Source organism: Daldinia caldariorum (genome assembly GCF_022478825.1).
Source record: "Daldinia caldariorum strain CBS 122874 unplaced genomic scaffold F4812scaffold_19, whole genome shotgun sequence".
Classification (NCBI taxonomy): Eukaryota; Fungi; Ascomycota; class Sordariomycetes; order Xylariales; family Hypoxylaceae; genus Daldinia; species Daldinia caldariorum.
The window spans coordinates 326281-352728 of record NW_025953055.1 but is presented as its reverse complement, the minus strand read 5'-3'; the positions used below and the strand labels follow the sequence as shown (position 1 = coordinate 352728).

Genomic DNA, 26448 nt, shown 5'->3' with positions numbered 1-26448 from the left:
TTTTTTTTTTTTACACCTCCACACATTTTTTACATCGTTGTTTTATCAATTTGTGGTTGTTTTTTGTGTGTTCCTCTATTTTTTTTTTTTTTTTTTTTTTTTTTTTTTTTTATTCCCCCCCCCCCCCCCCCCCCCCCCCAAAAACTGTACTATTAAAAAATAGTTCCGCTTAGCGCTGCCAAAACTAACATCTAAAAGGGCATATGCTCTGCAGCGTGGTCGACCCCTGACGCTTCAGGCGACTATCAATCTTCCCACTATGACTGATGATCCAACGGATCCCCTGGCGCATCAGTTGAATGGATACCTATTACTGGTCAACCTCTTTAGGCCGTTCGATGATATGCTGGTTACCGTCTGGAACAAGACTCGTAGCGAGTCAACACCATCATACCTTAGCGCTTTACAGAAGCAGTTCTCGGACATGATTCCGCCTTATATGAATGTCCAGGATTCCGATTTACGGGCAAACCAGCAATGGCTCAAGACGATTACGTGGCATTTGAACATGCAGAACGGCTGCGTCCCCCAAGGTAGCCAGGATCAGATGCAATTGCAATACCCTATCGACATGTCACGAGACTTGATGTCAATGACATCTCAATTCCAAACTCAGAGCACCGAATTACTAGGAACCCCTCTCGTTGCGAAATTACTGGAAATTTCATCCGCTTTGATCGATGTTCTATCAATCCTGCCTTCATCTGGAGATCCTTTCAGCATGGGTCCTCGTGAACAGCTGAACTCGCTTTTGCAGCTTTTATCGGTTCTTCGAAACGGAGATCACCATTTCCTTCCCCTTTTGTTGAACAAAGTCCACGACGTCCTGCCTCGCTTGGCCAACCCCATTCTTCAGCGCGCCCCGGAAAATGCTTGCATGCAAAATATCGACATATTCGATGGATTCGGCAATGCCGGCATGGCCCAGCCTCCGATGATGACTGAATTCAAGACCGAGCCGTATACCCCGGGTAGCATGCAGCACATCCAGGATATTGGAACAGACTCGGCTCACTCTAGCAATGGTGATGATATGAAGTCGCCTTTCCCTATTGTCAGTTCACCGCCCGTTATGTCTCCAGGCGTGGATTACAACAGCAACGAGTTCAATTCAATCCCCGAGATCATGAGCCCGATAGGACCACCTTCGCAACAGTCATTCCATCAACAAACGCCGATGAATCCGCAACAACCTCATCTCCAGCATCAGCACCAGCATCATGGATTATCACACGGCATGACCCAGAATCACAGCATGGGCACGATGCAAACAGATTTACATGCAAACCTAAACCACGGCTTAAATCCGCAAGCGAATATGTCAGGGATGAGCCAACAACAGAGCTTACCTCAAAATCCGCCATTTAGTATGATGAATAACATGCTACACCGGCAACCCCAAAGAGCGAACAGTTTCATGATACATCCCCAGCATCAGCACCAACCGTCGCAAATACCAAGAACGGTGGGCGACTTCCACGCGCTACAGCGAGCGAATTCAGAAAGCGTCTCAATGAACTCCATGGGTCTTGGACACATCAATCCAGAGGTAGACTTTAGCGGATTAAGGTAGCAGTGTCAGAACGTTTCCTCCGCGTAAACACCAACCTATCTACCTACCCCCTTTTGGACTCGAATTGAGTCCGAACTCTCAAGTCTTTATTATCTCGTCATTGCTACTTTTTGTCCACACGCGGACCTCGGGTTTCTTCTGTATATTACTGGAAGAATACCCCCCTCAACATATTCTCAAACCCCGCGTGGTTCGCGAGTCATGCCGTTGCTTACATACGAGGCGAGAAAGCATCACGTCTCATCCACTTTGAACGACCAAAAAATCGCTTGGATTTCAATTATGGAGCATAAAAAAACCACCATCTACGTTGGTAACTTTAGGATATCAACCGGGACATTTTGAGAGTCTTTTTTTTTCGAATTCCTTTTTGTGCTTTATTTTATTTTATTTTTTTCGTCTTTATTTTTTTAAGGAAAGGGGGAGTTTATGAAAGGCGTAACGGGGAAATTCAGCCGGTGTCTATGGAGAAAGAAGCACCGCGTGTATTATCAACATGCCGAGAAACCACGCACACACCAGCCTTATCTACCTCCTATGGATGGACAGAGAGAGAGGGAGAGAGAGAGAGAGGGGGGGAGGGGGAGAGGGGGAGAGAGGCGAGTGCAACTGTAACGAGAGAGGGGGATGAACGCAAGTGACGACGACCAAGAAACCAGGAAGCAAAGGGTGCTATCAAGTATAAGATGGGGCTGCGTCCCAATTTACAGTATTAGCTGGAAAGCTCCGAGAGCGAATGAATGGGTTGTTGGAGGGGCATGGAATGGTGTACAGGTATCACCGTGTTAGGTAGACTCATAGTCCAAGAAATACAGTAAAATAATTAATATTGGAGAGTGTCTTTTTATTGACCTGTGCGAATGATGAATGATGTTGTTCAGTGAAGGTAGGATTCCGGTTGGTAGATGGTTTGATAGGTGTAAGTGACTTGTAAGTGGGTTTGTGGACGAATTAAGTACCATAGAACCTTAACCACACTGTCTCTTTTAACGGAAACCACCCGCAAATTGCAAGGTGTAGGTACCACGAACTCCACATTTCTTTAATTCGCGACGCGCTGGACGTAGGCGTAGGTAACTGCAAGGGAAGCGCGTCAAGCGGGGGAATTACCCCAGGTATGATTCTGGCACTTCTGGCACTTGACCAACTTTACTTGGTCCACAACCTGCAGGAAGGAAGAAGTTATCACTGACTTCCAAGGTTACATGCATTGTATACATGTACTTCTTATATACCTAACCTATGAAGTTTAACTTCGGCACCTGCATAAGGTAAAACATGTCTAATAATAATGAAGATATGAATTGCTAACTGCTACCTGAATATCTATTTCAACTATTCAGAACCAATCTTATTAAGCGATGATGCAGTGTCAAACCCTGACAATCCCGCTGACGAGGCGCCTCAATTACTCCCCTTTCGCAACCTCAATCGTGGTCCCAAGCACAATCGCAACAACCACAGCAGCCTCAACTATGGCCTAACCCGCAGCTACCCCTATCTGAATCTCAGCTGTCGCCTTGGGTCCTACCAAATTTTCATGAGACGGCATACGTAAACCACCAGTTTTCTCCGTCGGTCTACTCACCCCTTCCGCAATACCCTTATCCTGACGAGACCTGCCTTCAAGCAACCTCGTTTCCAACCTCATTTCCAACCCCGCAGCACCCTTCAGTTGGTCCCTCTCCACAGTCAGGTCCAAAGCCTGTCGAGTCTCGGGATAACAAAGTTGTTCAGCCAGCTCCAAAGCGAGCCAGACGCCAACAAAAGCTTTGCTCAGAGGTGATTAGCTTACTCAGTGATGATGATGATGATGACGAAACTCCACGTCTAAAGAGTGTATCTTCTAAGAAGAGATGTTACACGCCCTCTACACGGCGAGCTCCACCTAACGGTCCGCCACCTCCGCTAGATTTGATTTCTAGTTCCACAGCTATGGAAAAGTATGGCTTTCGCGACTTTCGACGGCCCATAGGCTTGTCTCGTCAATCAGGCATGTCTTCTCAGACGGGAGAGCCTACATCATCTCCAATTTTTCTTTCTTCGCCTTCGTCAAGTATAAAACCTAGTCATCACGTACCCGTGGTCGATGATTGGGATATGTCGAGCCAGATATCAGCATCTCCATCTTCTTCGCCAGTGCCGCCAAGTAAGCAAATGGCAGCAGATCCTGTTCAGGTCGAGGAACCTCCGCTGTGCCCGGAACAAGCACGCTTGGTAGAGTTAATTGCAAGCGGGGAAAACGTGTTCTACACCGGCTCAGCTGGTTGCGGTAAGTCAACGGTGCTCAAAGCATTTACGAAGCGTCTTCAACAGATGGGCAAAAATGTCCGCATTATTGCACCAACTGGCCGGGCCGCATTGCAAGTAAATGGATCCACCACTTGGACCTACGCAGGCTGGACTCCGGATCATCATAAGCGCTCGTTGGATGAGTTGAAAGCAGCCGCCCACGGCCGATTCGCGTGGAAGCGATTCAAGGAAACCGACGTCCTTGTTATCGATGAGATTAGCATGGTAGAAAACCTGCATTTTGAGAGGCTGAACGAGGTCATGAAAGAAGCGCGGAATAATCCCAACTTGTCTACTCAACCCGCGTTCGGAGGAGTTCAGATAGTGGTAACAGGAGACTTTTGCCAACTTCCCCCCGTGAAGCCTTTCCAACACTGTATCACGTGCGGATTTGGCCTGGTTGAGAAAATGACGGTTAATGGAAAGGTCCACGTCTGTAAGCGACATGGCGAATATCGTGACGAAGATAAGTGGGCATTTCGGAGCAAAGCTTGGGCAGAATGCGATTTCGTTCACGTCCACCTTAATACCATCCACCGACAGAGCGACAAGACCTTTATTCGAATATTGCAGAAGTGTAGGATCGGACAACGACTCAGTCCTGAGGATACGGATCTCCTGATGAACCATGAATGCATGGTACACCATGCTACCAGACTGTTCGCTACCCGGAAAGAGGTTGCTAATGTTAATAAGCGCGACTTCGAGAAGCTGAAAACCATAAATCATATCTATTGGTGCTTCGACCACTTCGTGTGGCAGCAAGCCGTCCATCCGCATCTAGGCTGGAAAGGAATGAGGAAATCGAATGGAGTCCAACCCGAAGGTCCGTTACGCGCTCTTGATGATCACCGTTTCGACAAATGTGTGCAGCTCAAGAAGGGTATGTTGGTGGTCTTGCTCGTCAACCTAGACCTAGAGGCGGGCTTGTGCAACGGTAGCCAGGGCATAATCTGCGGTTTCGAGAAGTACGACCCCAAGAAGCTCCCGCAGGCCAAGATATTCGGCGAACACGCGGTGATGAAGGAAGGCCAGATCAAAAATTTCATAGAGAGCCCCGGCGCCAAGTACAAGACGTGGCCGATAGTCCGATTCCACAACGGCCAGGTCCGCACCATCTACGCCAACTGCTCCATCACGGAGCTCGGCGACGAGAGGCCCTACAGCTTGCTCATGCGCACGCAGATCCCCCTAGCCCCAGCTTGGGCGATGACCATCCACAAGAGTCAGTCGTTGACGCTCGATCGCGTCATCGTCAACTTATCGAAGGCGTTTGAAGAGGGGCAGGTGTACGTGGCTCTGTCGCGTGCTACCAGGCTGCACGGACTTAAAATCGAGGGTGACGCGAAGGGGCTGTTGGCCGGGTTAGGCGGGAATCCGGAAGTGCAGGAGTTCCTCCGTGAGAAACTTGGCGATTTGGATGGCGTTTTGAGCTCTTGATTCGCGGCGGGAAGAAAGGGTACGCAACAACTGATCAAACGGGAAAGTTAGGAGGAGTTATTAGTAGGTATTCTTGTGAATCCGTCTTCGGCACACAGGACAGTCTGGATAGGACGAGGCAGGACTAGAACCCGGCTAGAATTAGGGGATAAATGGTTTTTGCCGAGCTGGCTCTGTTGGAATAGATGTAGATACCTGGGTATATGAGGTGCAGATTAGGGTGCTTGTTTTTATTGTAATTGCAAGCTAGTAATGATGCCTTGGCTCGGTTCACTCATTGTAGGGTTGAGTTCATGGGAGGCTCATGCGAGACTTTCAGGGATAGACAATGGAGGAGGGTCTTTGCTATGGACCCTCCTAACAATGTCCTTGTAGATTTGTTTTTGTTGTTTTTATACGGGGTGTATGTGTGCCTAGAAAGTGCGCTTCTCCAGTCTTTAGACCACGTTGCATCCGCAAACAAGCTGTAAAAAGCTGTAATCTGTTGCTGGAGGTTGTTTAGGACAGTGGCATAGGAGCCAACATTGTGCATAGGATGCCATATTCGGAAGGCTCTTGTTCACTGATTGGTCTGTTAGACGGTGAGTAGGGGCCGGGGCAGCGCCCCCCCCACTAGGTACGCTAAGAAAGAAAAGAATATTACCGGCGTTGGGGTTACCAGACAGCCAGATAAGCACGTGTTAAGAAACTGTTATATTTATAACCGTGCCGACCTAATATATACGAGACGAGTATGGGTTGGGGAATTAAATATGTCCGTTTTACCGGTAGTCGAGGAGAAAGACCGGATCTGCAGGAGTGGTTAGCCCATCCGGGGAATTGGAGGAGTGTGTTATGATAAATCCGAGAACGTTACATGTATATGCAAGCTTTCGCGCCCTTCAGACATTCACCCCTCGTTTGTATAAGAAGTCTGCGGTATAACTTACCTACCTTACAAACGGCCTCAAATGCTACGCTTATTCTAGTCTAGAAGTTAACGACGTTGGCTTAGAAGATTTCCAAATAAGCATAGGAGGTACGTTAGTTATCCATAGCATCGGGCTACACTCTATATAAAACTTAAACAGAAAGAATTGAGGCTACGAGTAAGATATCATGGAGTGGTCGATATCGAACTATTCGAGCTATAGGTTAGGTACCTACATAGGAGGTACCTAGGGTATTTTATAAGAAACCGCACAGACGAAAGGCCATTGTCACATGTCTGAAGCTTTTGTTGATGTCGGTGTTGGAGATGCTGTACGCAGATACCTAGGTACCTAGCTAACCTTATAATAACCACAAAATCCGGGGTTTTTAATAATATCCGCAGATAGTAAGTCGATGATAACCTCTCTCGGGACTGCCGGGAATTACCGAGAACTAATTCTCAAAGCGCGATGCAACTCACTGTCTGAGATGTGAAAAGCGTGGCGTGGCATGGCAGATTATCAGGATTGTGTCCAGAATATATCTAATTTAGAATCCCATGATCTAGACTACTTACCTTACCTAGCCATCTGGAGATGTAATGCTATGTTACCTACCAAGGTATGTATGCTGGGGGTCGAACCCGATTGCGGCCAAAGGGGAAATCACGTTAAGCTGCGGGCGGCTCTCCTCCGAGTCTTAATATATCTTTGAATATCAGGGACGCTGATGCACCATGACGATCATACATCCTGGCTCTTGCGCCATAACTTAGGTACCTAAGGTGCTTACGATTATGACCTATTATCGCGTCCCTTTTTCTTGTGCTTTGCTTTGCTCTCCGAATTAAGCTTTGCCAATCGCCCTTAAGCCGCTGGCGATCTCCCTTGGATCCCTGGGCAAATCATCCGGGAGGGTCTCTGCCCTTAGTCATTTTCCGCCCAAGGGGTTAGACAGACACATGAGATATTACATACATGTCTCGGCTTGCTCGCCGCATATCATCTGGTCGGATCCCAGTGTCCCAAAGCTTATAACTACCTAGGTAACTAATCTCTTTTCGTGGCCGAAGGCGAATACAGACAAAATCATCCTATCGGCAATGTCTAGAATCATTTCTGAGCGCTGCTGCTGAGATCTCGACGTGGCCAAATTTGCCCAGAGAGATAGGGCGCGTCATTCAAGCCGGATTGCGGTCGTAGGCGTGCGGATCAGATATCGGTAGGACGGCGCCCTAGCCGGCGGCGCATCGAAAATATCGAGGATGATAACGCCGATCCCGCTGCTGGTCCTATCTATAGTAGGCATCGCGGCAGCATTGGCGTTACCAGCGTCGTCGCCCCTGCAAGCCCGCCAATCGTGGACTGTGGGATACTGGGCGCACGAGCTGACGGACTTCGGGTGCAAGCCCATCATATTCATATGGGCGAAAGCTACCATCGAACCGGGGAATATGGTATAACAACCTAACCTAACCTAACCTCCCTGACTTCATTCATCTTTATCGCCGCAAATGGATCCAGGAAAAAGCGCACATCGCTAATATGAGACTTCCAGGGCAACACGGTTGGTCCGCGGCTGTCCGACGGGCTTAAAGCTCTCTTCGGGCCCGCCAACGTGGCCACCCAGGGCGTGGACTACTGGGGATTCATAGAAACGAATTTCTACCCCGGCGGGGCGCCGCCCTGGGGAATCTTCGACATGCAGCTGCTTGTGAATGCGGCGGCGACTTGTCCGGACTCGAAGATCGTGATCGCAGGGTACAGGTAAGGCAAAACCTTCCTTTTTTTTTTTTTTTTGGCTCGGTATATTATATATATTAGGTCTAGGTATATATATGTCCGAGACACAAGACCAGGTCAGGTTACCTAGGTAGTAAACTAACAGCCCGATAATAAATAGCCAAGGAGCAGCCCTCACGCACCGGGCGGTCGAAGGCCTCAGCCCCGCGGCGAAAGACCGGATCGTGGGCGTGGTGACGTTCGGGGACACGCAGGCGCTGCAGGACGGGGGGCGGATCCGGGACTTCGACACGAACCGGACGCTCATCATCTGCAACGCGGGCGACCTCGTGTGCACCGGCACGCTGTACGTCTTCCCCGTGCACTTCGACTACGTCAAGTGGGTGCCGACCGCGGCCTACTTCCTCGCCGGCAAGCTGCTGGCCGACGCCCTGCTGCGCCCTTGGCCCAACGGGAGCTTCGTGTTTCCCAACGTGACCGTCCCGCCTTCGCTCCCGCCTGTTCCGCCGCCGCCCCAGCCGTCGGCTGCGGTTCCGATGTCGTTGCCGCCGCTGCCAACGCCGAATGGGAGAGGGAGCGGGGATACAAATGACTAGCTTATCTAGTGTTATTGTTGTGGTGGATGTGCCGTAACCTTAGGTGCCTACGTGGGTAGTTGATGATATCGTACGCAAAGCCTACCAGGTTATTGAGATGGAGGACACTGGCTCTCGCGGTGCACTGCAACACTCTATCCTCGACGCATAGAACACTAGAGGCGCATAACTGGGTAGAGTAGTCACTAGAAGAGGCGGCGAACAGGGCTTTTCGCATGTGGTATTTATTATTCATAGCGTTTGATGGGATTTACCTTAAGCATGAAGACTTAGAACCAAACCATTACGAAGAACATGAATATTTCTTAGTAACGATTGTTTAACTTCCTGCCTAGGTACCTATGTAGATACCTAACGTATAAACTATTTCTAATCATAGAGGTAGGTAGCTTGAAGAGGCGATTCCGTACCTACCTGATAATGAGACAAACCGTTTAGTCGTTTAGTTCATATTTCGCTAAGAGCAAGACTGTTCTGCGACAGTTATCATAGGTTAGGTAGGTATCTAGATAAGTAGTTTAGCACTTCCTTCTCCCATCACCATTTCACACCACCACCACAACCCGCAACTCCCCCCATGGGCCCTTTCCCAGAGTCCCTTACCTCCCCCAAAGCCATACCAAGGCCCCCGCCATTCAAAGCCGTAGCCAAAGTTTCCCAGTGCTCCTCTGCGTCCAGTTTCAGTCACGGGCATCTAGACTCCCTAGTCGATATAGCACGACGCCCTCCTAATTACCTAGGTACTCGACGGGACGATGATCAACGGAGTAAGGGAGACCGCCAAGAGCACCTAGCCTACATAGCTTGTTTCTCTTCGGCACTTCTCGAGCCAGCGGCAAGGGAAGGATATATAGAGGTAGGTAACGGTAGCAGGTAGCAGGTAGCAGTAGGTGAGAGCGTTGCAATCTGGCGTTGATGCCATATCTGTGCGCGGTGAGGTGATAGATACCCTATCCTCCCCTATCTAGGTAGGTACCTATCTATCTGTCTTATCCCTTGCCAAGCCGAATTTGGTACGCGTGGGTTGGATCCGGGGTACGATAGTCGTGGAATTATTGGAGAAATAGATTCTTGGTTCTGGGTTGGTGGATTATTGATTAGAATTAAACAACTTGAAGGAGTAGGTGTTGAGCTAACTTAGGACGGGGATTGTATCATGTCATGCACATAGTCTTCGCTCTAGAGAAGTTGCAAGTTGCGTATCAATAGTGCCTCGAAATTGAGGCACATCAAGAGTTAAGAAGAAAGCTACTACTGTCTATTGACATCCTTAAAGGCACACTAAAGACTTGAAGAGACGCAACGCAACAATGAGTACCTAAGCTAGGTACCTTAGGCAGGTAGTACATGCCCTACGCATGTTAAGACATCGTAAGAATACACCGTTCTCATCACGACTATTAACGGCTAGAAACTGCTCACAAAGCACACCCTCACAAGACGACGACGATAAAAATTACAGCCATAACATTCAATATACCACTAATTGAACCTGGCCCGCCCGTTCCATATCCACAACACGGGCGCCTTTAAACACATCGATCCTCTTCTCTCTAACTATATGAACCAACAACTTAAAATACCATGGGTGTAGGTTATGCACCTAACTTATAAAAAAAGAGAAAACATAAAAAGAACCACAACATCATCATCTCATTGAATTTACCTTAAACCCTATAACGCCCTGAATCGAATCGAAACGAAACGCCTTATTCGCTCTCCCCTTTCGCCTGGCATTGGAAACAAGGAAAACCACCACCAACCAACAAGTATTGTGTGCATGTTTGTGCATACTCCTCGCAAACGAACTTTCCCCGCCCGCATCTTCTCTTAGCTTTTGTCTTAGCTTTATGGTCGAGAGAGAGAGAGAGAGAGAGAGAGAGAGAGAGAGAGAGAGAGAGGAGAAAATTATGCTACAAGAAAAACCCGGATATTTTCTTTTTTATATTCTCGACAGCAAGAACATTACTTCTTGCTCTTAGCAGCTCCTCCGTTGCCGCCCATCTTGACTTTTTGGGCCTAATCAAAACAGTTAGCCGAGCTCTCTACGAAAAGATTTGTACGTTGGATGTATGTTTGGGGGGGGTGGTATCACTTACGTCTTTAGCAAATTCCAAGCTCCTTATAGTTTCGTTCTCGTTCTCCTTGAGCGGGCTCACCATGACGAACATTAGCGTCCGGCAGCCCTTACCGAGCGACGGCCGCAGCAACTGGGTCAGCGTGTAGGACCGGAAGTCCACGCCCTCCGTCTTGCCTTGGCCCAGGCGGGATAGCACTGTCCGGAGGTAGCTCAGCGACGAGTTGATCTCGACACCTTCCTTGTAGATCTGCTCGCCGCGCGCCTTGTCGGGGGACTCGGAACCTGCCAAGTCGATCAAGTTCAAGGTGCCCTTCCGGGTTTTGATGATTTCCCCGTCCTCGTTCTTCTTGACCCCACGGATCTTCAAGACAAGAATAGAGTGCGAACGCGAAGACCGGTCGTTCATTGCGGTTGCGGCTGTGTGGCGGTTGTTGTCTGCTATCCTGACCATTTCGTCAAGGTCCTTTTCTTCCTTCAGGAGTGTGAACGAATGGCCCTTTATATTTAATTCTTCGCTGATGGGATCAACCATGAGTGGTTCTGGCTTCGCACTGCGAGATGCGAGCAGGTCGTACAGCTTGTCTTGGTAGACTTCCAAGTAGCTACCCTCGACTGTATATTCCCAGCCGAGGACCTTCAGTCTGTCAACCTCACCGAAGATCATTTCTTGTGTTCTGGGGATGATGCCATCCTCCTTTCGGCTCATCGTGTACGTCTTGCCTGACCCTGTTTGGCCGTAGCAGAAGATACAGACCTTCTTACCATCCATGACGGATTGAACGAGTTGACTAATCTCGTCGAACACATCTTTATTGGTGCAGCTGTCGTCGAAGACTCGCTCGAAGCTGAATTCTTTCGGTTCTCCGGGAATCATCTTGCCGGGCATTCTGAAGTCTTCTCGCTCGGTCGGTATGGTTAGGCCGTCGATTTTATCCTCGTCGAGCTCGCTCGCTCGTGTGTTAAATTTGATAAGAGCATCACTTGATTTGTCTGCTGGAGGCTTGATTCGACACATGACACGGATGTTGCCCTTGAGCTCTTGTACTTGCTCAAAGAGCTTGTGCCGCCTCTCCTCTTCCTTGATGAGCTTGTCTCGCAATGCCTTGGTCTCCTCGTCGATCTTCTTTTGGGCTGCTAGCTCGATCTCCTGAAGTCTACGCTCGCATTCCAACTGAACGGCTTTATTCAGTTCTTCGAGACTCTGGATTTTCTCTGAACTGATGTCAAGCTTCTGGCTCAGAAGGCTGATTTGTCCACCTAGGTGGCCTTTGTCTTTGGAAAGGCTTTCCTCAGCATCCTCGGCACGTTTTCTGAGTCGATCAATCGTCTTGAGATTTTCGTCGATGTGAGCCTGTAGTGCCCGCTGCTCCTCTTCTGATCTTCTCAAGCTGTCTTCGAAATCTCGGATCCGAATAGACTGCCTATCAAGGTCTATGTTGAGCAAGCGCATCTCGTGCTCATGATCTCGCTTCTGTCGTTCGAGAGCACTCCGAAGCTCCTTATTTTCACTAGACAGGTTGTCTAACCTGGCCTCTGCTTCAGCGCCGCATTTTTCCTCGAATTCTTGCTGAAGCTTGGCGACTTTGTCCATTTCGCGTTCATAGTCGTCGATCTTGGTTCTCATCTTTCTTTCGTAATCTGCTTTTATATCTTCGCAGTATCTGTCATGGCGTTTCTGCTGATCCTGGATATCGATGCCGAGGTTACGAACTTGGCGCTCTGCGTCTGCTAGCTTATCCATGAGTCTTGCCCTCTCCGTTTGCAGTTCGTTCCGTTGGTCTTCTAGGTTCGCCACTGCTACGTCTTAGCAAACCATTCGAATGTGACTGTGGCATATTGCATCAGTGACCTACCTCTCTTCTTTGCGATTTCAAGCTCTTCCTTAACACTGTAGTTGCTCTTCTCGGTAGCATTCATGAACTCTTTCAGCTGTTGAAATTCGCTGTCCATTTTGCCGAGCTTTTCTTCGATCTCGGATACTACATACCCGGTCAGGTTAGAATATTTAGACAAATAAGGCCCCTTTTTAGGTGATGGTGTTGTGCTGGCCATTGGAGTTCTTTTGAAATCATTCCAAACAGTTTCTAATCGATCAATGGCTTTTCTAACCGGTGTTGTAGGGACTACTAAGTCCAACTGAGCTTCTTCACCTTGTGCTTGATACAGCTCTTTGGCATCTCGCCTTTTGCGTCTAGGGGTTATCTGAGGGAGCAAGGTTATAGGTGGAGGAGGCATGGATGATTCGGAGCTCGCTTGATTTCCTTGTAAATGTGTCTTCTGTTTGTCGAGTGATAGTGATTGGAATCTTTCAGATAGAGAGACTTCTCTATCTTGGCAAATTGACTCTTCGTAATAGGTTTCCCCTAAATCTTCAAAAGATTGGGCCTTCGAGAGCTTCTTCTTGCTGGATATTTTGCTGTAACTGGGCTTTGCGCGAATATGCACTGTATGGGGCATCGTACCATTCTTGTTGTTGCTGCCCAGTCCCTCCTCACGTGTACCTATCGAAGTTGCAGGCCGTGCAGGTTTTACGGCCGATCGTGTTCGCGCATGAGAGTACTGCGATCTGGAAGAGGGGCGATTTCCGGAGCCGATGCTAGTAGCATAGCCGCTTGTACTGGAGGAATAGCTGCTGTTCGAAGTGTGACGGGATATCGATGCTCCGTTGAAGCTCGTGTGATTAGATCTAGGCTGCTCCTCAGCCGAATTAGCATAATAGTTAGGAAGCGTTACGATAAAACGCAATCGAGGACGTAAAACCATGATTAATATCGGTAGAGTTCATAGGGAGAGTGTCTGGCGAATAGGGTCATAAAAAGGGGGGGTTCTCCCGCATTTTAACTATTTCATATATCTATTCGGGAACATTCTAATATCTCGAATTTGATGTGTATGTGGTAATCTAGAACATATGTATCATGGAACAAAGGCAGAACGTTGGTTTCATGCGACATTTGGAATAGAATCGAGGACTTAAGAACCACAATCGAAAGGACATGTAACTCACCGCGTCTTTCAGAGCCATACCCCTCAAGCTCTGCGTAGGTTGGTATGTTGTGGTGGTAGTGGTAGACGAGCCAAACTGTTCCGCCCTTTTGGACAGAGGCACCCTTTTGGCGTCAGACTGTACGGCTGCATTTTGTTTTTGTGAGTATACGCGATCAGGGTGTTGGACAAACGGGTCGCTCGAACCTGGAGCCGGTACGCTGCGCTTCAGCCCGTGTGCCGCGGGAATCGACGATGACGGTTGCGACCGAACATTACTCTGGGAGCTAGTCATCTCGTGCAAGCCGCTGATGCCAGAAATAGATGAGGACGGAGGTCTGGGTATTCCCGTTGATATTTTCGATGGTTTCTGAATACCGCTCGCCCTAAATTGCTGTTGACGATTGTTAGTCGACTCCTATTTCAGGTACCTATTTTATTCTTGCACAAAGAGTACCTAATACTAGATAGACCTAGTCGACTTTAAGGAATAATAGAGAGTAGATCGAAATTACTTACCACGCTCCCTGCCTCCATAGTTGGTTGGCGTTGTGTTCCTCGAAGCTCAAAGCTCAAAGCCCAAAGCAAATCAAAAACTGAATGCAAATTAAATAACAAAAGCAATTAAGCTTCGAAAAGGGACATGCGCCAATTCGAGCTCGAGGGTGAGGAGTCGACGTTAAAATAGTATTGAAATGTATAAGAATTGGGTTTGAAAGGGTAGACTTGTTTTTCCATTAAACGAAGTGGGTAGCGTTTAATGGCGTTCAGATTGTACGTCGGCAGGATAAAGCTTTTGAGTTGTGCAAATATTGGCTTATGCAAGACCCGCCTTGTTGATTGCTTGGCGAAGTTGTCCGGGTAACGAAAATAATTGAGTTAGGTACCGATATACGGAATACAGTTAGCTTAGCTCCGTTGTTTTGTGGAGCTGAAACGGATGCAACGGGCTGCCCGGGCTGCAAAGGGCTGAACTGGCATCAGCTCAAACTTGGTCCGAGCTTTACTGAGCTCTTGCTGAATCTTCACATGCCAAACACCAAAAGAATGCCAGCCCTTGACTTGACGCCATTAAATCGTCTTCTTGATTCCATATCCTCTTTTATCTTACGGACCCCAAATTCTCGTTATACTAATTTTCTTAACCCTTACCTTAGGTACCTACCTAACGCAGGCACATATCAGTCATCTTTTGCGTTGGCCCTCCATACCGTCTTATTATATTCGGTGTTTTCTTCTTGATGTCTCGGTAGCCTCGAAAGGTACCCAAGATCGGGACAGGTTTATCTATCTACTATAGCTACCTCATACCTACCTAGATACCCACGTAACCTAGGTCCCTAGCTTAGTTATTTTACCACAGCTCTACGAGACGAGATGGAGAAATACAGCCAGTTCCGCGACCGCGGTAAGCTTTAATCTACCATAGTATTTTTCTTTTCTTTTCTTTTTTTTTCTCTCTCGTTGAAGTAAGTGATCATGTGTATACAACATGTAGTTTGCTAATATCACTCATGAAAAGGGTCTGGCATCTCGCCCTTCATCCCTTCTTCGACACCCAGTTCGACCCTCTCCTCGCTCGTACACGTAGCTCTTTTCCTCTTCCGACTCCCGCTCTTCCTGTCGTACAGCGCGTTGTTCTTCCTCTTCCTCGACAATTTCCCTTCGTTCCTCATCCCCCAGGTCCTTCGTAAGCTGCTGCTGTGGACGTTCCTCGGCATCCCGGGGATCTGGTGGGTGGACCTGCAGCTGGACGGCGTCAAGCGCGGCTCGCTGTCGCAGCAGCCGAGCTCTCGCTTCCCGGGGAATACGAACCGCTCCATCATCGCCGCGCAGTTCACGAGCCCCATCGACGCCCTCTACCTCGCCGCCATCTTCGACCCCGTATTCACCGTCTCGTTCCCGGGCACCCGTAAGGTCCAGCGCGTTTCGCTCCTGCGCGCCATCCTGCTCGCCCTCTCCCCGCCCACCCTGTCCCCGCCACCCCCCCAGAACTTGACCACCCTGCGCGCGCTCGTAGACCAGTACCCGCACCGGGTCATCGCCGTGTTCCCGGAGATGAGCACCACCAACGGCAAGGGCATCCTGCCGTTCTCCCCGTCCCTCCTCTCCGCGCCCGCCGACGCCAAGATCTTCCCCATCAGCATCCGGTACACGCCCCCGGACATCACCACCCCGATCCCCGGCGCCTACGTCTCCTTCCTGTGGAAGCTCCTCAGCCGTCCCACGCATCTCATCCGCGTGCGCATCGCCGAGTCCGTAAGCAACTACTCCGCGGCCGCGCCTCCTAGCGACGACGGTCCGGCCCGCGGATTCGACCCGCGGGATAGGCCCGGCGACGAGGACGTGGATGGCGATCCCCTCGCGCCCGACGAGCGCGCGCTGCTCGACAAAGTGGCCGACGACCTGGCGAGGCTCGCGCGGAACAAGAGGGTCGGCCTGACGCTGCGGGATAAGGCGGCGTTTGTCTCGGCCTGGAACAAGGGCAAAAGATGAGTATTGTTTGCTTGCTGGCAGGTTATATCCCACGTCATCGTTACGCATTTCGGATGGAGCGTTAGCATTGCATTGCATTACTACTAGTACTATTTTATTTACCTTATGACCTATCTTCTCCCCCTCCCCCCCTTTCCCCCAACGTGGTTTGGTTGGTTTGCCTGTTCGAACGGGAGAGCCGAGAGCGGGGGTAAAAAAAAAACAGGCGAAACAAACGCGGCGAAGTACTCGAAGTACTTCCAGGAGTCTCGTGTGGTTAGGTATTGAGGAAGAAGAAAAGTAGTAGCGAACGAATATAAGCACCAAGTACGCAGTCTACAGGGTTTTGACCCCATGCTGTGAGGAGAAATGAGAAATTAATAGCAAAAGGAGGTCAATCTACCTTTCATCCCCGGCCTTGGCGGCTTCAACCTTAACTCAGTGATCAAAGTCTCATAAGCATCTTTAACTTTAGGTGCCTACCTGGTAGGAGGTAAGTATCCGTACTTTAGGTTCATGTCATCCAATGCACAAATAAGCTCCCGCAATGTTTCAACTTTTGTTCGAATTTCTTTTCTATTTTTGTTTTATCACAATTACCGCCAAGTTCTCAAACCGCGGCCGGAGTTCGATGCGCCTATTTTCCGGACCAGAAACCAGAGATCACCATATACTATAGCCCAAGTCCAGTAAAATAAATACAAGACATCATCCCATTTGCTTTTTATGAACATCGCCCGCTCCAACTATTGCTTTCTTTCCCTGTACAAGCTTGATAAGATCTTATTTGAGTCCGGTAGTGACGCAGCCGTGGCTGGCATCGCTGACGAGGGCAGCATACTTGGTCAATGTGCCCTGGGAGTACCGCGGCGGTGGGGGGCTCCATGCCTTCTTCCTCTCGGCCATCTCCTCGTCGCTAACATCGGTGTCGATCACGCGTCTCTCCGCGTCTATCGTAATTGTGTCACCGTCCTTCACTAACCCGATCGGCCCACCCTCGCGCGCCTCGGGCGTAATGTGTCCAATCAAGAAACCGTGGCTGCCACCAGAGAATCGGCCGTCCGTCAATAGCGCGACGTCGTTACCAAGACCATAGCCCATAATGGCGGATGACGGCTTCAACATCTCCGGCATACCAGGTCCACCTTTCGGTCCCTCGTATCGGATGATGACCACAGTCTTCTCGCCCTTCTTCAAATCTCCGCGTTCAAGTGCCTGGATGAAGTCTTCTTCCTGATCATAGCATTTGGCTTTGCCAGTGAAAACAAGACCTTCCTTACCCGTGATCTTGCCGACGGAGCCGCCAGGGGCAAGCTTACCGCGTAGGATCTGGATATGGCCAGTGGGCTTGATAGGGTTAGAGAAGGGTCGGATAATCTGTTGGTCCTTGGGGAAGGACGGCCACGACTCGACGTTCTGCTTCAATGTCTTACCAGTAACCGTAATGTTGTTGCCCTTGATGATACCCTCACCAATAAGGAACTTGAGTAGAGAAGGAGTACCGCCGATCTTATGTAGGTCCTCCATGACGAATTTGCCGGACGGCTTCAAGTCGGCAAGGAAGGGTGTCCTATCCGAGACGGCCTGGAAGTCATCGACGGTGAGCTTGATGCCTACGGAGTCCGCAATGGCGATCAAGTGCATGACGGCGTTTGTGCTGCCTCCAAGGATGTTGACTACAACCATAGCCTCCTCGAAAGCTTCTCTCGTCATGACATCCCGTGGGCGTATGTCTTCCTTCATAGCGTTCTTAATTGCTTCACCAATTTGCTCACATTCCTTAATCTTGCTAGGGTCATCAGCAGGACTGCTACTGCTGCCTGTCAAGGTCATTCCTAACGTCTCAATAGCGGTGGCCATTGTGTTCGCCGTGTACATGCCACCACATGCGCCCTTTCCAGGGCAGGCATGTCGAATAATGTCGAATCGCTGTTCTTCCGTGATATCGCCCGAAATGTACTGTCCGTACGCCTGGAAAGCGCTGACAATGTCAATTGGCTGACCGGCCTGACTGCAGCCTGGCTTGATGGTACCACCGTAGACCATAATGCTGGGTCGGTTCACTCGGCCCATAGCAATCAGAACACCGGGCATATTCTTGTCACATCCGGGTAACGAAACGTTTGCGTCGTACCATTGACCTTGCATAACAGTTTCTATACTATCGGCAATGATCTCTCTGCTTTGCAGAGAGTATCGCATACCGGTTGTACCCATAGATATACCATCGGAGACACCGATCGTGTTGAACCGGTAAGGAATGAGCCCGGCGCGTGCAACGGACTTTTTGACCACAGCTGACAGGTCCATTAAGTGCATATTACACGGGTTGCCCTCGTACCACACTGAGGAGATACCGACCTGAGGTTTTTTCATGTCCTCTTCGGTAAGACCCGTCGCGTACAGCATAGCTTGCGATGCACCCTGCGCTTTGGGTTGTGTGATGAAGCGGGAAACTTTGTTGAGGTCGGAGTCATTATTGGAACGGCGACAGCATGTCGTGCTCAGAAGACGACTGATGGTAAAATAGAAGTGTTAGTTATGAGGACATGTTTTGGGATTTCGTTGCGCTGATTTCACATACGCATGTTGCATCGACGGCTTGAGAGCTCCCCGAGTCAGAGCTGTGGGAGCTCTGGCTCGAAGAAGAGCATGTAAAGCCATGGTGAGCTTTGGGCGAAGGGGTCTGGAGCTGTTTGTTAGTCGACAACCAACAGACGCTCTCTCTCTTTCTCTCTCCCGCAATTGAAAAAAATGAAGTCAATTGAGAAGGAGGAGCCTTCCAACAATTATGCCCAACCACGAAGGAAAGAGAAAAAAGAATGTAAATTGCAATTGACCTCCCTCGGAATATTGTAGCTTCACGGTCGAATTTTAATGAGTCGAGTTCAAAAAATTAAAAATTCTTGGGCGACATCGGCCGGTGACAAAAATCCCAAAATTGATTGGAAGAAGCAGCTGAAGCAACAGACAACGCGGATACGCCAAGCCCCGCTAAACCCCGCACTAATGACATACCTAGTAAGTACTATTTATGACCATTTGCAGAATTACTATTGGCTCTCTCTTTGGGTACTATGTATTTGATGCCGTACAATGCCGGCACAAGGGGCCGAGATCTGCCCCGCTCATTCTCCACTTACTCCCGAGCCAAGTTGAGAGTGGAAGCTTATCTCTTTCATATACTGTGTGATCCTATATAAGCTGCATGCATTCCTGATAACGTCATATCCGGCAAGGACACGATGCGGAGTCGCACATGTTATCAATAAGATGGGAGCCGGGGATGCTATTGACACGGGTGTAACACAGCTTGAGATAATACTTGTACAATACTTATAGCTATGGCTGGCCATACCCCTTCGCAGAAGAAAATCGAAGGTAGCGACTACAATGGCGTGGTTCGCGTAGACCAAGAAGAAGGACTTCACAGTTCCGCACTCCCCAACGACGTCTTCGGGAGAGAAGACGATCATGAGATCAAGTACAAGACACTGAGTTGGCCGCTCACGGCCGTCCTGATGATCACCGAAATCATCTCGAACGGCATGCTCAGCCTGCCGAGTTCGTTAGATGCGGTCGGCCTCGTTCCCGGAGTGATCGTCATCGCGTTCCTCGGCGCGTTCGCTACTTTCACCGCCTGGCTGCTCGTCGAGTTCAAGCTGCGGCATCCCGAAGGTGCAGAATGCCCGACAGCTAATAGCTCATTGCGTTATTGATGTTCTGCTAACAGGGTGTCGTTATTTATAAAGTGCATAATATGGGCGACGCTGGGAATATCCTTTTCGGCCCGGTGGGAAGAGAGATACTGAGTGCGGGAACCGTTATATTCGCCGTCTGTTCCGCCGGGTCGCAAATCCTCGCAGGTCAACTTGCCCTCACTGTCCTGTCTGATGCGAAACTATGCGCAACCGCATTCTCTGGAATATTCACCGTCGCAGTAGCTATATGCAGCTTTCCCCGAGTCCTCCATGATCTTAGTCTAGTCTGGATAATCGGCGGGATATCCATAATATCTGCTGGAATTGTAGCGATGGTAGGTGCTGGGGCCGTTCCCGTCGACCCAGGGAATATAGTGATCGCAAGATCTAGCGACTTCACGTCGGCTTTTATCAGTCTCACGAACCCTGTGTTCGCCTACGCCGGCCATTTCGTATTCTTCATTTTCATCTCCGAGATGAGAAATCCGAAAGATGCGATGAAGGCAGCATGGACGCTGCAGATCGTAGCGACATCCTTTTACATAGCTTTTGCCGTTGTCACTTACTGGTATATTGGTAAAGGAGTCTCTAGTCCGAGCCTCCTAAGCTTAAGTACGCTGTGGTCCAAAATCTCGTTTGGGCTTGCAATCCCCAATTTCTTCATCGCAGGGAGTTTGAATCTTCATACAGCTGCGAAATTGGTCTTTGTTCGTCTCTTCAGGCAGAGTCGTCATATCCACTCGCATACCTTTACTGGTTGGGGCGTTTGGACGTTACTTGTTCTTTTGGTTAATACCGTGGCATTCCTCTTCGCGGTTGGAATTCCCATATTCAATTATTTAGTTGGTATTGCAGCATCTATGTTTGCTGCCTGGTGTAAGTCGTCTCCCACATCCTAAAACATTTACTGACGCTTGCTATTACAGACGCCTATGGTCTTGCAGGAGCATTCTGGTTACATGATACATACCACTATCGTGGAGGATATAGTGGATGGTTTAAGAGACCTATTATGTTCACTCTTAATATATTTACCGTCCTCGCGGGCGGGTTCATTTGTATTGGTGGATTGTATGCAACCATCTACTCGTTACGAGAAGCGGCAAACGCTGGCGAATTACCCCCACCGTTTCAATGTTGATGCTGAGTAATTCGGTTGATAGATTCCCTATGGTGCATAAGTTTGAATTGGTAGAAAATACACATCAATAAACCGTGTATACGAAGAACAAAGTTCTTATTATCTTATTTTTTTTACGTGGGTTTATCAACTTTCACATTCCATATTGTGCTAATCCGTCTGTACACGGGGCGCATACGCCGTATCAATTTCTTCTAACTTTCAGCTTCAACGCGTTTTGCCCACCGTCAAAACTCATGCTGTCGCTACCGAGCGCTTTGCTCCATCTGTGTTTGGATATACATAAGTCTGAGGAATAGTTATTACTTTCCTAAGACCTCCAATGGAGTACCTATGTCTCTAGAGTTTTAGACATTTCGTAGGGCGGAAGTGGATACCCTGATATGTATCTCACACGCAAGCCATCAAGATGTTAGAGGTTTTATTATCAGCCCTTCCCATTTCGCAGGTCAAACATAATTCACAAGAGCATCGGTCCAAGCATTGACCTTCTGTATAATACTCTACTCAGGGATGGCACTTCTTGCACAAGCCATGCGACAAGACCTCAGCGGAAGACTAATCCCAGACATCGCATGGGCGCGACAAAACTATTGAAACCTTGGTACCAGTCGCACATTGCCTATCCGTGTCCGACGGATTATCAGAAAGGGTGTCTTCCTAAGCCGACAGGTTTGGCTCTCCATTAAATATCAAATAGGGTTATAAACGCTCTTTGCCGAATCCGCGGCAATTCAGGTAGAGATGCAGCAACTGATCATGATGCCTCAGCTTTTGTTTCGCCTCGTAGCTTAGAGAGTTCCGGCAACACGGGATTTTGGGATGACATGACGCCTCTAGACCGTTGGCGCCATTCGCCCCCTGAACAAAAACCTGACCCGTTGGATGTTACAGCCCAAACAATCAATCGGGAACTGACCGATTTGCAGCCTAGAGATCGATGCCGATAACGAGGCCACAATGGGAGCTTTTCCTCTGACGTCTCTTCCGAGGAACTGGCGTGCGAGCCTATGGAGAGAGCCTTTTTACGACCCTTTTTGCGCAGGAATCGGTTCAGCAAGAAATACTAGCAGACTCGTATAAGTAGCCCTAATCGCAACAATCATAGATATCATCAGTTTTCATGCATATACTACGACAGTAAACTTACGAGTACACAAGTCTCTAAGATAGTGAAAATATCTTAAAAATAAGAATTCTAGAGACAATGCGTCTCCTTGTCTTGCTTATATTTATAAAAAAATGGCTACGCCGTGGGATACCGGTCGTCGTAAGTCTGTCCAATAAGTTCAAATCACATTTTACTAGATTAGTAATTCGAAGGATGCTGATTCTACCTATGCTAATAATGTGAATCTCATAAAACTAGTTGTATTAAAATATTTTGGAAAGTTAGGTCTAGGTACCTAGGTACCTGGTATCTATTTCTCTCCCGCCCCTTACTCCTAGTTTCCCTTCCCCGTTCATCCAGCATCTTGATCAAGTTCACTGCTCAGCCTTATTGTATTCTATGACATCGCCTTGTCGAGCTATCTTAGCTCGATTTGACGCTTCGACCGCGATTCGAAAATCCTCCAATAGCTCATCCGTGTTTTCGAGCCCAGCCGATATCCTGATCTGCGTGGGCCTCAACCCGTACCGAGCCGCCCAGTCGAGCTGCTTCTTGTACGTGCACATGGTGTACGCGATCGCAAGCGTAAAGGGGGCGCCCAGGTGCACGCTGTTATGAACGTTGAGGTTATCGTAGAACGTCGCCGTAGTCGCGAGATCCTCGGATTCCACTGTGAAGAGACAGCCGTAGCCGGGAGTGAACTCTTCCGTAGAAGGGCGCATGAACTGCTTGAAGTGCTTCCCCGAAGGATTCACGGTGGGGTAGTGCACTTGGAAAATGGCGCTGTTCGGGTCCTCCGCACAGGATTGGAGATATTGCACGAGCGAGTTGGCGTTGTGGTTGAGCTTGGCCGTGCGAGTCAGGTAGTCGCGGCTATTTCGCTCGAGGGCTTCCGCATCGTCGATGTACAACTCCGGAACGTAGTACTTATCGAAGAGGGATTTGAGCTCACGGTACTTGTGAGAAGCAGGATTGAGGACCGCACTCCCCGCAATGAGGTCGGCGTAGCCATTGAAGGACTTGGTGAGCGAGGTGACCAGCATGTCTGCCATGTGTGTGATGTCGATGTTGGCCCAGCTTCCTATCGTATCGTCGATTGCGAGTACCACATCGTACTTGTCAGCCAGCTCCCGGAGCTTGGTGATGTTCGGACATACAAGAATCGGGTTAGCGGGGAACTCGGCCCAAATCGCTTGCACTTTACGGCCATAGCTACGTTCTTCCTCAAGATAGCGTTCCAGTTCGCACAAGTCCTCATCTGACCCGAGACCAAAGAACTTGTAACCCGGACCAAACTCCTGGAATGTGTTGAGTGTATGCATGAAGGCCATGCCGAAAAGGATGGTGGTACCATGGTAGTGTTTCAGCATATAGGAATGAGGCTTGTAGATTGAAGCCATGCCTGTAGGGAAGAAATAGACATCCTCGGTTGTTGGTCTTGGTTGCCGAGTGGGATCTAAGGGAGCTCGCTCAAGGTAGTAAACAATTCTCTCTCGCAAAACCTTGTGCGGCAAGCCCTCAAATTTCGGTCTAGATTTCTCATCCTCGACAACGGGAACTTCAGTAAGCTGGTCTATCCACTCCAAGTTCGCTTCCGCAAACCGAGACGAAACCGCAGCACCAGGGGTAGTCCAAAAACCTCTCAGGACATGATACTTATCAGAAGGGAAAACAACTGCAAAGAACGGGTCTTTGGCAGAGAAAGGTCTGATCTGAATCTGATCAACCGGAACGGGGCTTTTATCAGCGCCGTTATCCCGCTTGCTAGATGTGGCATACTCAACACATTCGGTGGCTGATTGAAGCGTGGAGAATAAAAAGCAGGCCTCGTTTTCGGCTCCGATTAGTCTCAGCACCGCTGTACTTAGCTTCACAATACATGATATCATATATTAGCATCTGGCACTGAGATCCTCGACACCTAGGATGATGAACTTACACTGGCGATATCCCTATGAGGCTTCATTCGTGGATAGGCGTTATGAAGATTAGCGATAATCTTGGAGGAATCAGTGCCAAATTCTTCCGCTTTCTCCCATGTTGGCATGTGAACGGTTACCGAGTGTTGAGATGCTGGTGGCACCGCATAGCCAGCGGCAGTTGTGATTTTGCGGGACATGGTAAAGAAAGAGTCTTTTTTGAGAGTCAACTTTCAATCCCTAACTGAGCGTTTCTACAGCAATAGTTCGCAGACAGGCAGGTAGGCTTTTCTCTTTTCGAAATCTACCAAGCTCTCACAATTCGACACCAAATAGCGTATTTGGTGTTTATGACTTTGGCAAACCATTCTCCGAGACGGCCACGATGGATGCATCGAGTTTTTTTTTATGAGGGCACGGGTGATACTTCGTAGGGGCGTGCTACGACAGCGCCTAGGAGATGGCCTAACTAGAGTACAAGAACATAAAGCTGATTGTCTCTCGCCTAGAGGAGTTAGGTTGATGCATCGCATTGCTCATACGCGACGCGTCAACGGGAGTGAGTTTACTCGATACGAAGCCCATTTTTTTTTTTCCAATGAGGGTATATTTGTTTTGAAGAAAAGCAAACGAATTCTTGTTGCTACGCGACATTTATGGTTGTTGTTTACAGCGTAGCTAGTAATTTCTGTATTAAGGTCAGCTATAATTAACCTAACGTAATCATTATATTCTAGTGTGATGATCGTAGCATTGCGCTGTATTTCAGTTGGGTTTAGTTTATAGTAATGGTGTAATGTATTGTACCTACCTGTTAATCCCATCCGGGTTCCTGTGGCGCGAGTGGCTCGATCGTGGGTTGATGAACGAAGATCTGAATTAATACTTAAGATAGAAGGGATAAATCAATGATATGCGCCGTGATTCAATTGTGCTGTGCGGACGAATAGCTCCGACTTATACCATTCATGTATGAAATCAAGATGCATCCGTTTACACCAAACCGAACAAACCGAACAAACCAAAAAGAAGAATTCAAATTGAGGCTCGCCACATTATTATATTGTTATCGATAATATTAACTGATTTATCAATTAGATCTCGAAGCATACCTCTAACATGAGCACGAGTGAGGTCATGATCCTACAGCTGTGACGTTTTGAGAGCCTATGACGTCAATAGTGGAAGTTTCTCCCATCAGCACAACCCTTCGAGGCCTTACGAGCAGCATTTATTAAAGGATGGAGCATCTGATGTCAATTTCTCCTTCTCTCTTGTGTTAATTCATAATTCATATCCAAAACCATTCAATCAAATTTCGTATCCAAATCTACCAGACGAGCTATAAAAAAAGCAATCATATTTTCTCACCCAACCCTTATCAAGTAAAACAACATTGCAATGAGCGAATCAACTAATACGTCCGAAAGAAAAGCACCTAGTGCGGGAACTAAGGTCAACCTTGGAAAAGACGCCCCTATTACCAAGGAAGGACCCGGAGTTGTAACCGTAGATTCGCTCGCCGCAGAGTCACAAACATTCCGCCAAGCCAACGAGGTAGAACCTCAGCCAGTTCCTCGAGAGAAACTAATAAACCCCCCAAAGCCACATGAAGCCGACACACATGAAGACGGGAGTCACTCATCTCCAAACGAATCCGAACAGGGCCACAGGCATGTGGAGACTGCACCTACATACGTGCTGAGCCAGTACATAAAGCAGAAACACCCACACGGCAAGAACTTGAAGGAGGACGACAGCATCGGCACGGAGGACACCACCAAGAACCTGAGCTTCTCCGAATTTGGCACCGAGAATGACCCCGGACTAGCCGCCGAGAAAAAGTTCATCTCTAAGCCGCATGTCTCCGGAATACCAGATGCCAGCTTTAATGCTGGGCGCGAGAAGCAAGTGGACAATCAGCAACCGTTCGGCGCATTGGATAGAGATACTTCGCCGTGAAGGGGGTTAAAAAAAGTTGTTTGGGTTTCTAATGGTACTTTTGTGAATTGTCACTTGATACCACCCGACCAATACGGTTCTTGTTCATGTTTATTTGCTATGTTTTTAGGATATTTCACCTTCCTGTCGCTATGACAGATCAGATATATCGGAGGTACCAATCAATACCTTAGGCAACGATAACAACAAATAAAACAAGTCTCTAACATGCGCAAGTAATACTAAAACTACCTTAGATTAGGTTAGGTACCTAGATATTTGTATTTTAATAATTATCTTCGATGTGTTGCCCATCTTTTTTGCTTCTTAGCTTCTGGGAGGCTCTAACGGAGAGCTGCTCGCCATGCTCGAAAAGGGGGTTGAATATTTAAAACTATCTGACCTACCTCTAAGGCTACCTAATCTAAAGAAATACACGTTTCATGACGATGATTTAACTATTATCATTACTTTTTCCCCTATGTTAATATCACTTCCTGTTTAGCCAGTCTCTTAACATTAGAAACATCTTAAAACATA

General features: G+C 48.5%; 8 protein-coding genes across 8 annotated transcripts in view; 5 read left to right on the top strand and 3 right to left on the bottom strand.

Moving 5' to 3' along the window:
* F4812DRAFT_159389 (fungal-specific transcription factor domain-containing protein) overlaps positions 1-1788 on the top strand; it is a 3208-nt gene extending 1420 nt beyond the window's left edge. The window contains exon 2 of the mRNA XM_047929795.1: positions 199-1788. Within this exon, the coding sequence (XP_047786863.1) occupies positions 199-1573 (1375 nt within the window). The 3' untranslated portion in view covers positions 1574-1788. The remainder of the gene's footprint in view (positions 1-198) is intronic.
* A 5176-nt stretch (positions 1789-6964) lies between these two features.
* F4812DRAFT_159294 (carbohydrate esterase family 5 protein) lies at positions 6965-8844 on the top strand. Its single transcript, XM_047929793.1, has 4 exons — positions 6965-7225; positions 7290-7673; positions 7775-7983; positions 8120-8844. The coding sequence occupies exons 2-4, from the start codon at positions 7482-7484 to the stop codon at positions 8553-8555; spliced, it is 837 nt and encodes a 278-aa protein (XP_047786862.1). The 5' UTR covers positions 6965-7225; positions 7290-7481; the 3' UTR covers positions 8556-8844.
* Positions 8845-10051: 1207 nt separating this feature from the next.
* On the bottom strand, positions 10052-12562 carry F4812DRAFT_159347 (P-loop containing nucleoside triphosphate hydrolase protein). The gene has a single exon (XM_047929794.1). It carries the CDS (start codon positions 12374-12376, stop codon positions 10601-10603), a length of 1776 nt encoding a protein of 591 aa, XP_047786861.1. The 5' UTR covers positions 12377-12562; the 3' UTR covers positions 10052-10600.
* A 2362-nt stretch (positions 12563-14924) lies between these two features.
* F4812DRAFT_159222 (uncharacterized protein) lies at positions 14925-16403 on the top strand. The gene is made up of 2 exons (XM_047929791.1): positions 14925-15028; positions 15143-16403. The coding sequence occupies exons 1-2, from the start codon at positions 14998-15000 to the stop codon at positions 16114-16116; spliced, it is 1005 nt and encodes a 334-aa protein (XP_047786860.1). The 5' UTR covers positions 14925-14997; the 3' UTR covers positions 16117-16403.
* A 136-nt stretch (positions 16404-16539) lies between these two features.
* F4812DRAFT_442598 (dihydroxy-acid dehydratase) lies at positions 16540-19010 on the bottom strand. Its single transcript, XM_047935317.1, has 2 exons — positions 18680-19010; positions 16540-18610 (listed from the first exon to the last, which is right to left on the bottom strand). Exons 1-2 carry the CDS (start codon positions 18757-18759, stop codon positions 16879-16881), a joined length of 1812 nt encoding a protein of 603 aa, XP_047786859.1. The 5' UTR covers positions 18760-19010; the 3' UTR covers positions 16540-16878.
* Positions 19011-19249: 239 nt separating this feature from the next.
* Positions 19250-21039, top strand: F4812DRAFT_442593 (transmembrane amino acid transporter protein-domain-containing protein). Its single transcript, XM_047935316.1, has 3 exons — positions 19250-19773; positions 19848-20672; positions 20723-21039. The coding sequence occupies exons 1-3, from the start codon at positions 19440-19442 to the stop codon at positions 20935-20937; spliced, it is 1374 nt and encodes a 457-aa protein (XP_047786858.1). The 5' UTR covers positions 19250-19439; the 3' UTR covers positions 20938-21039.
* Positions 21040-22263: 1224 nt separating this feature from the next.
* Positions 22264-24167, bottom strand: F4812DRAFT_467145 (PLP-dependent transferase; the record flags this gene model as incomplete). Its single annotated transcript, XM_047938611.1, has 2 exons — positions 22264-23916; positions 23988-24167. 2 exons carry the CDS (start codon positions 24165-24167, stop codon positions 22423-22425), a joined length of 1674 nt encoding a protein of 557 aa, XP_047786857.1. The 3' UTR covers positions 22264-22422.
* Positions 24168-24912: 745 nt separating this feature from the next.
* On the top strand, positions 24913-26177 carry F4812DRAFT_442590 (uncharacterized protein). Its single transcript, XM_047935315.1, has one exon. It carries the CDS (start codon positions 25369-25371, stop codon positions 25927-25929), a length of 561 nt encoding a protein of 186 aa, XP_047786856.1. The 5' UTR covers positions 24913-25368; the 3' UTR covers positions 25930-26177.
* The last annotated feature ends 271 nt before the right edge of the window (positions 26178-26448 follow it).

What these genes read in the sequence shown, in the direction of transcription:
- F4812DRAFT_159222 (XM_047929791.1), top strand. Translation starts at nt 14,998, where the DNA reads ATGGAGAAATACAGCCAGTTCCGCGACCGCG. An exon ending in CAGCCAGTTCCGCGACCGCG is followed by an intron (nt 15,029 to 15,142) that starts GTAAGCTTTAAT and finishes ACTCATGAAAAG; the next exon opens with GGTCTGGCATCTCGCCCTTC.
- F4812DRAFT_442593 (XM_047935316.1), top strand. Translation starts at nt 19,440, where the DNA reads ATGGCTGGCCATACCCCTTCGCAGAAGAAAATCGAAGGTAGCGACTAC. An exon ending in CAAGCTGCGGCATCCCGAAG is followed by an intron (nt 19,774 to 19,847) that starts GTGCAGAATGCC and finishes TTATTTATAAAG; the next exon opens with TGCATAATATGGGCGACGCT. An exon ending in ATCTATGTTTGCTGCCTGGT is followed by an intron (nt 20,673 to 20,722) that starts GTAAGTCGTCTC and finishes TTGCTATTACAG; the next exon opens with ACGCCTATGGTCTTGCAGGA.
- F4812DRAFT_442590 (XM_047935315.1), top strand. Translation starts at nt 25,369, where the DNA reads ATGAGCGAATCAACTAATACGTCCGAAAGAAAAGCACCTAGTGCGGGA.
- F4812DRAFT_442598 (XM_047935317.1), bottom strand. Translation starts at nt 18,759, where the DNA reads ATGGCTTTACATGCTCTTCTTCGAGCCAGAGCTCCCACAGCTCTGACT. An exon ending in AAGCCGTCGATGCAACATGC is followed by an intron (nt 18,611 to 18,679) that starts GTATGTGAAATC and finishes TTTTACCATCAG; the next exon opens with TCGTCTTCTGAGCACGACAT.
- F4812DRAFT_159347 (XM_047929794.1), bottom strand. Translation starts at nt 12,376, where the DNA reads ATGGATAAGCTAGCAGACGCAGAGCGCCAAGTTCGTAACCTCGGCATC.
- F4812DRAFT_159294 (XM_047929793.1), top strand. Translation starts at nt 7,482, where the DNA reads ATGATAACGCCGATCCCGCTGCTGGTCCTATCTATAGTAGGCATCGCG. An exon ending in CCATCGAACCGGGGAATATG is followed by an intron (nt 7,674 to 7,774) that starts GTATAACAACCT and finishes TGAGACTTCCAG; the next exon opens with GGCAACACGGTTGGTCCGCG. An exon ending in ATCGTGATCGCAGGGTACAG is followed by an intron (nt 7,984 to 8,119) that starts GTAAGGCAAAAC and finishes GATAATAAATAG; the next exon opens with CCAAGGAGCAGCCCTCACGC.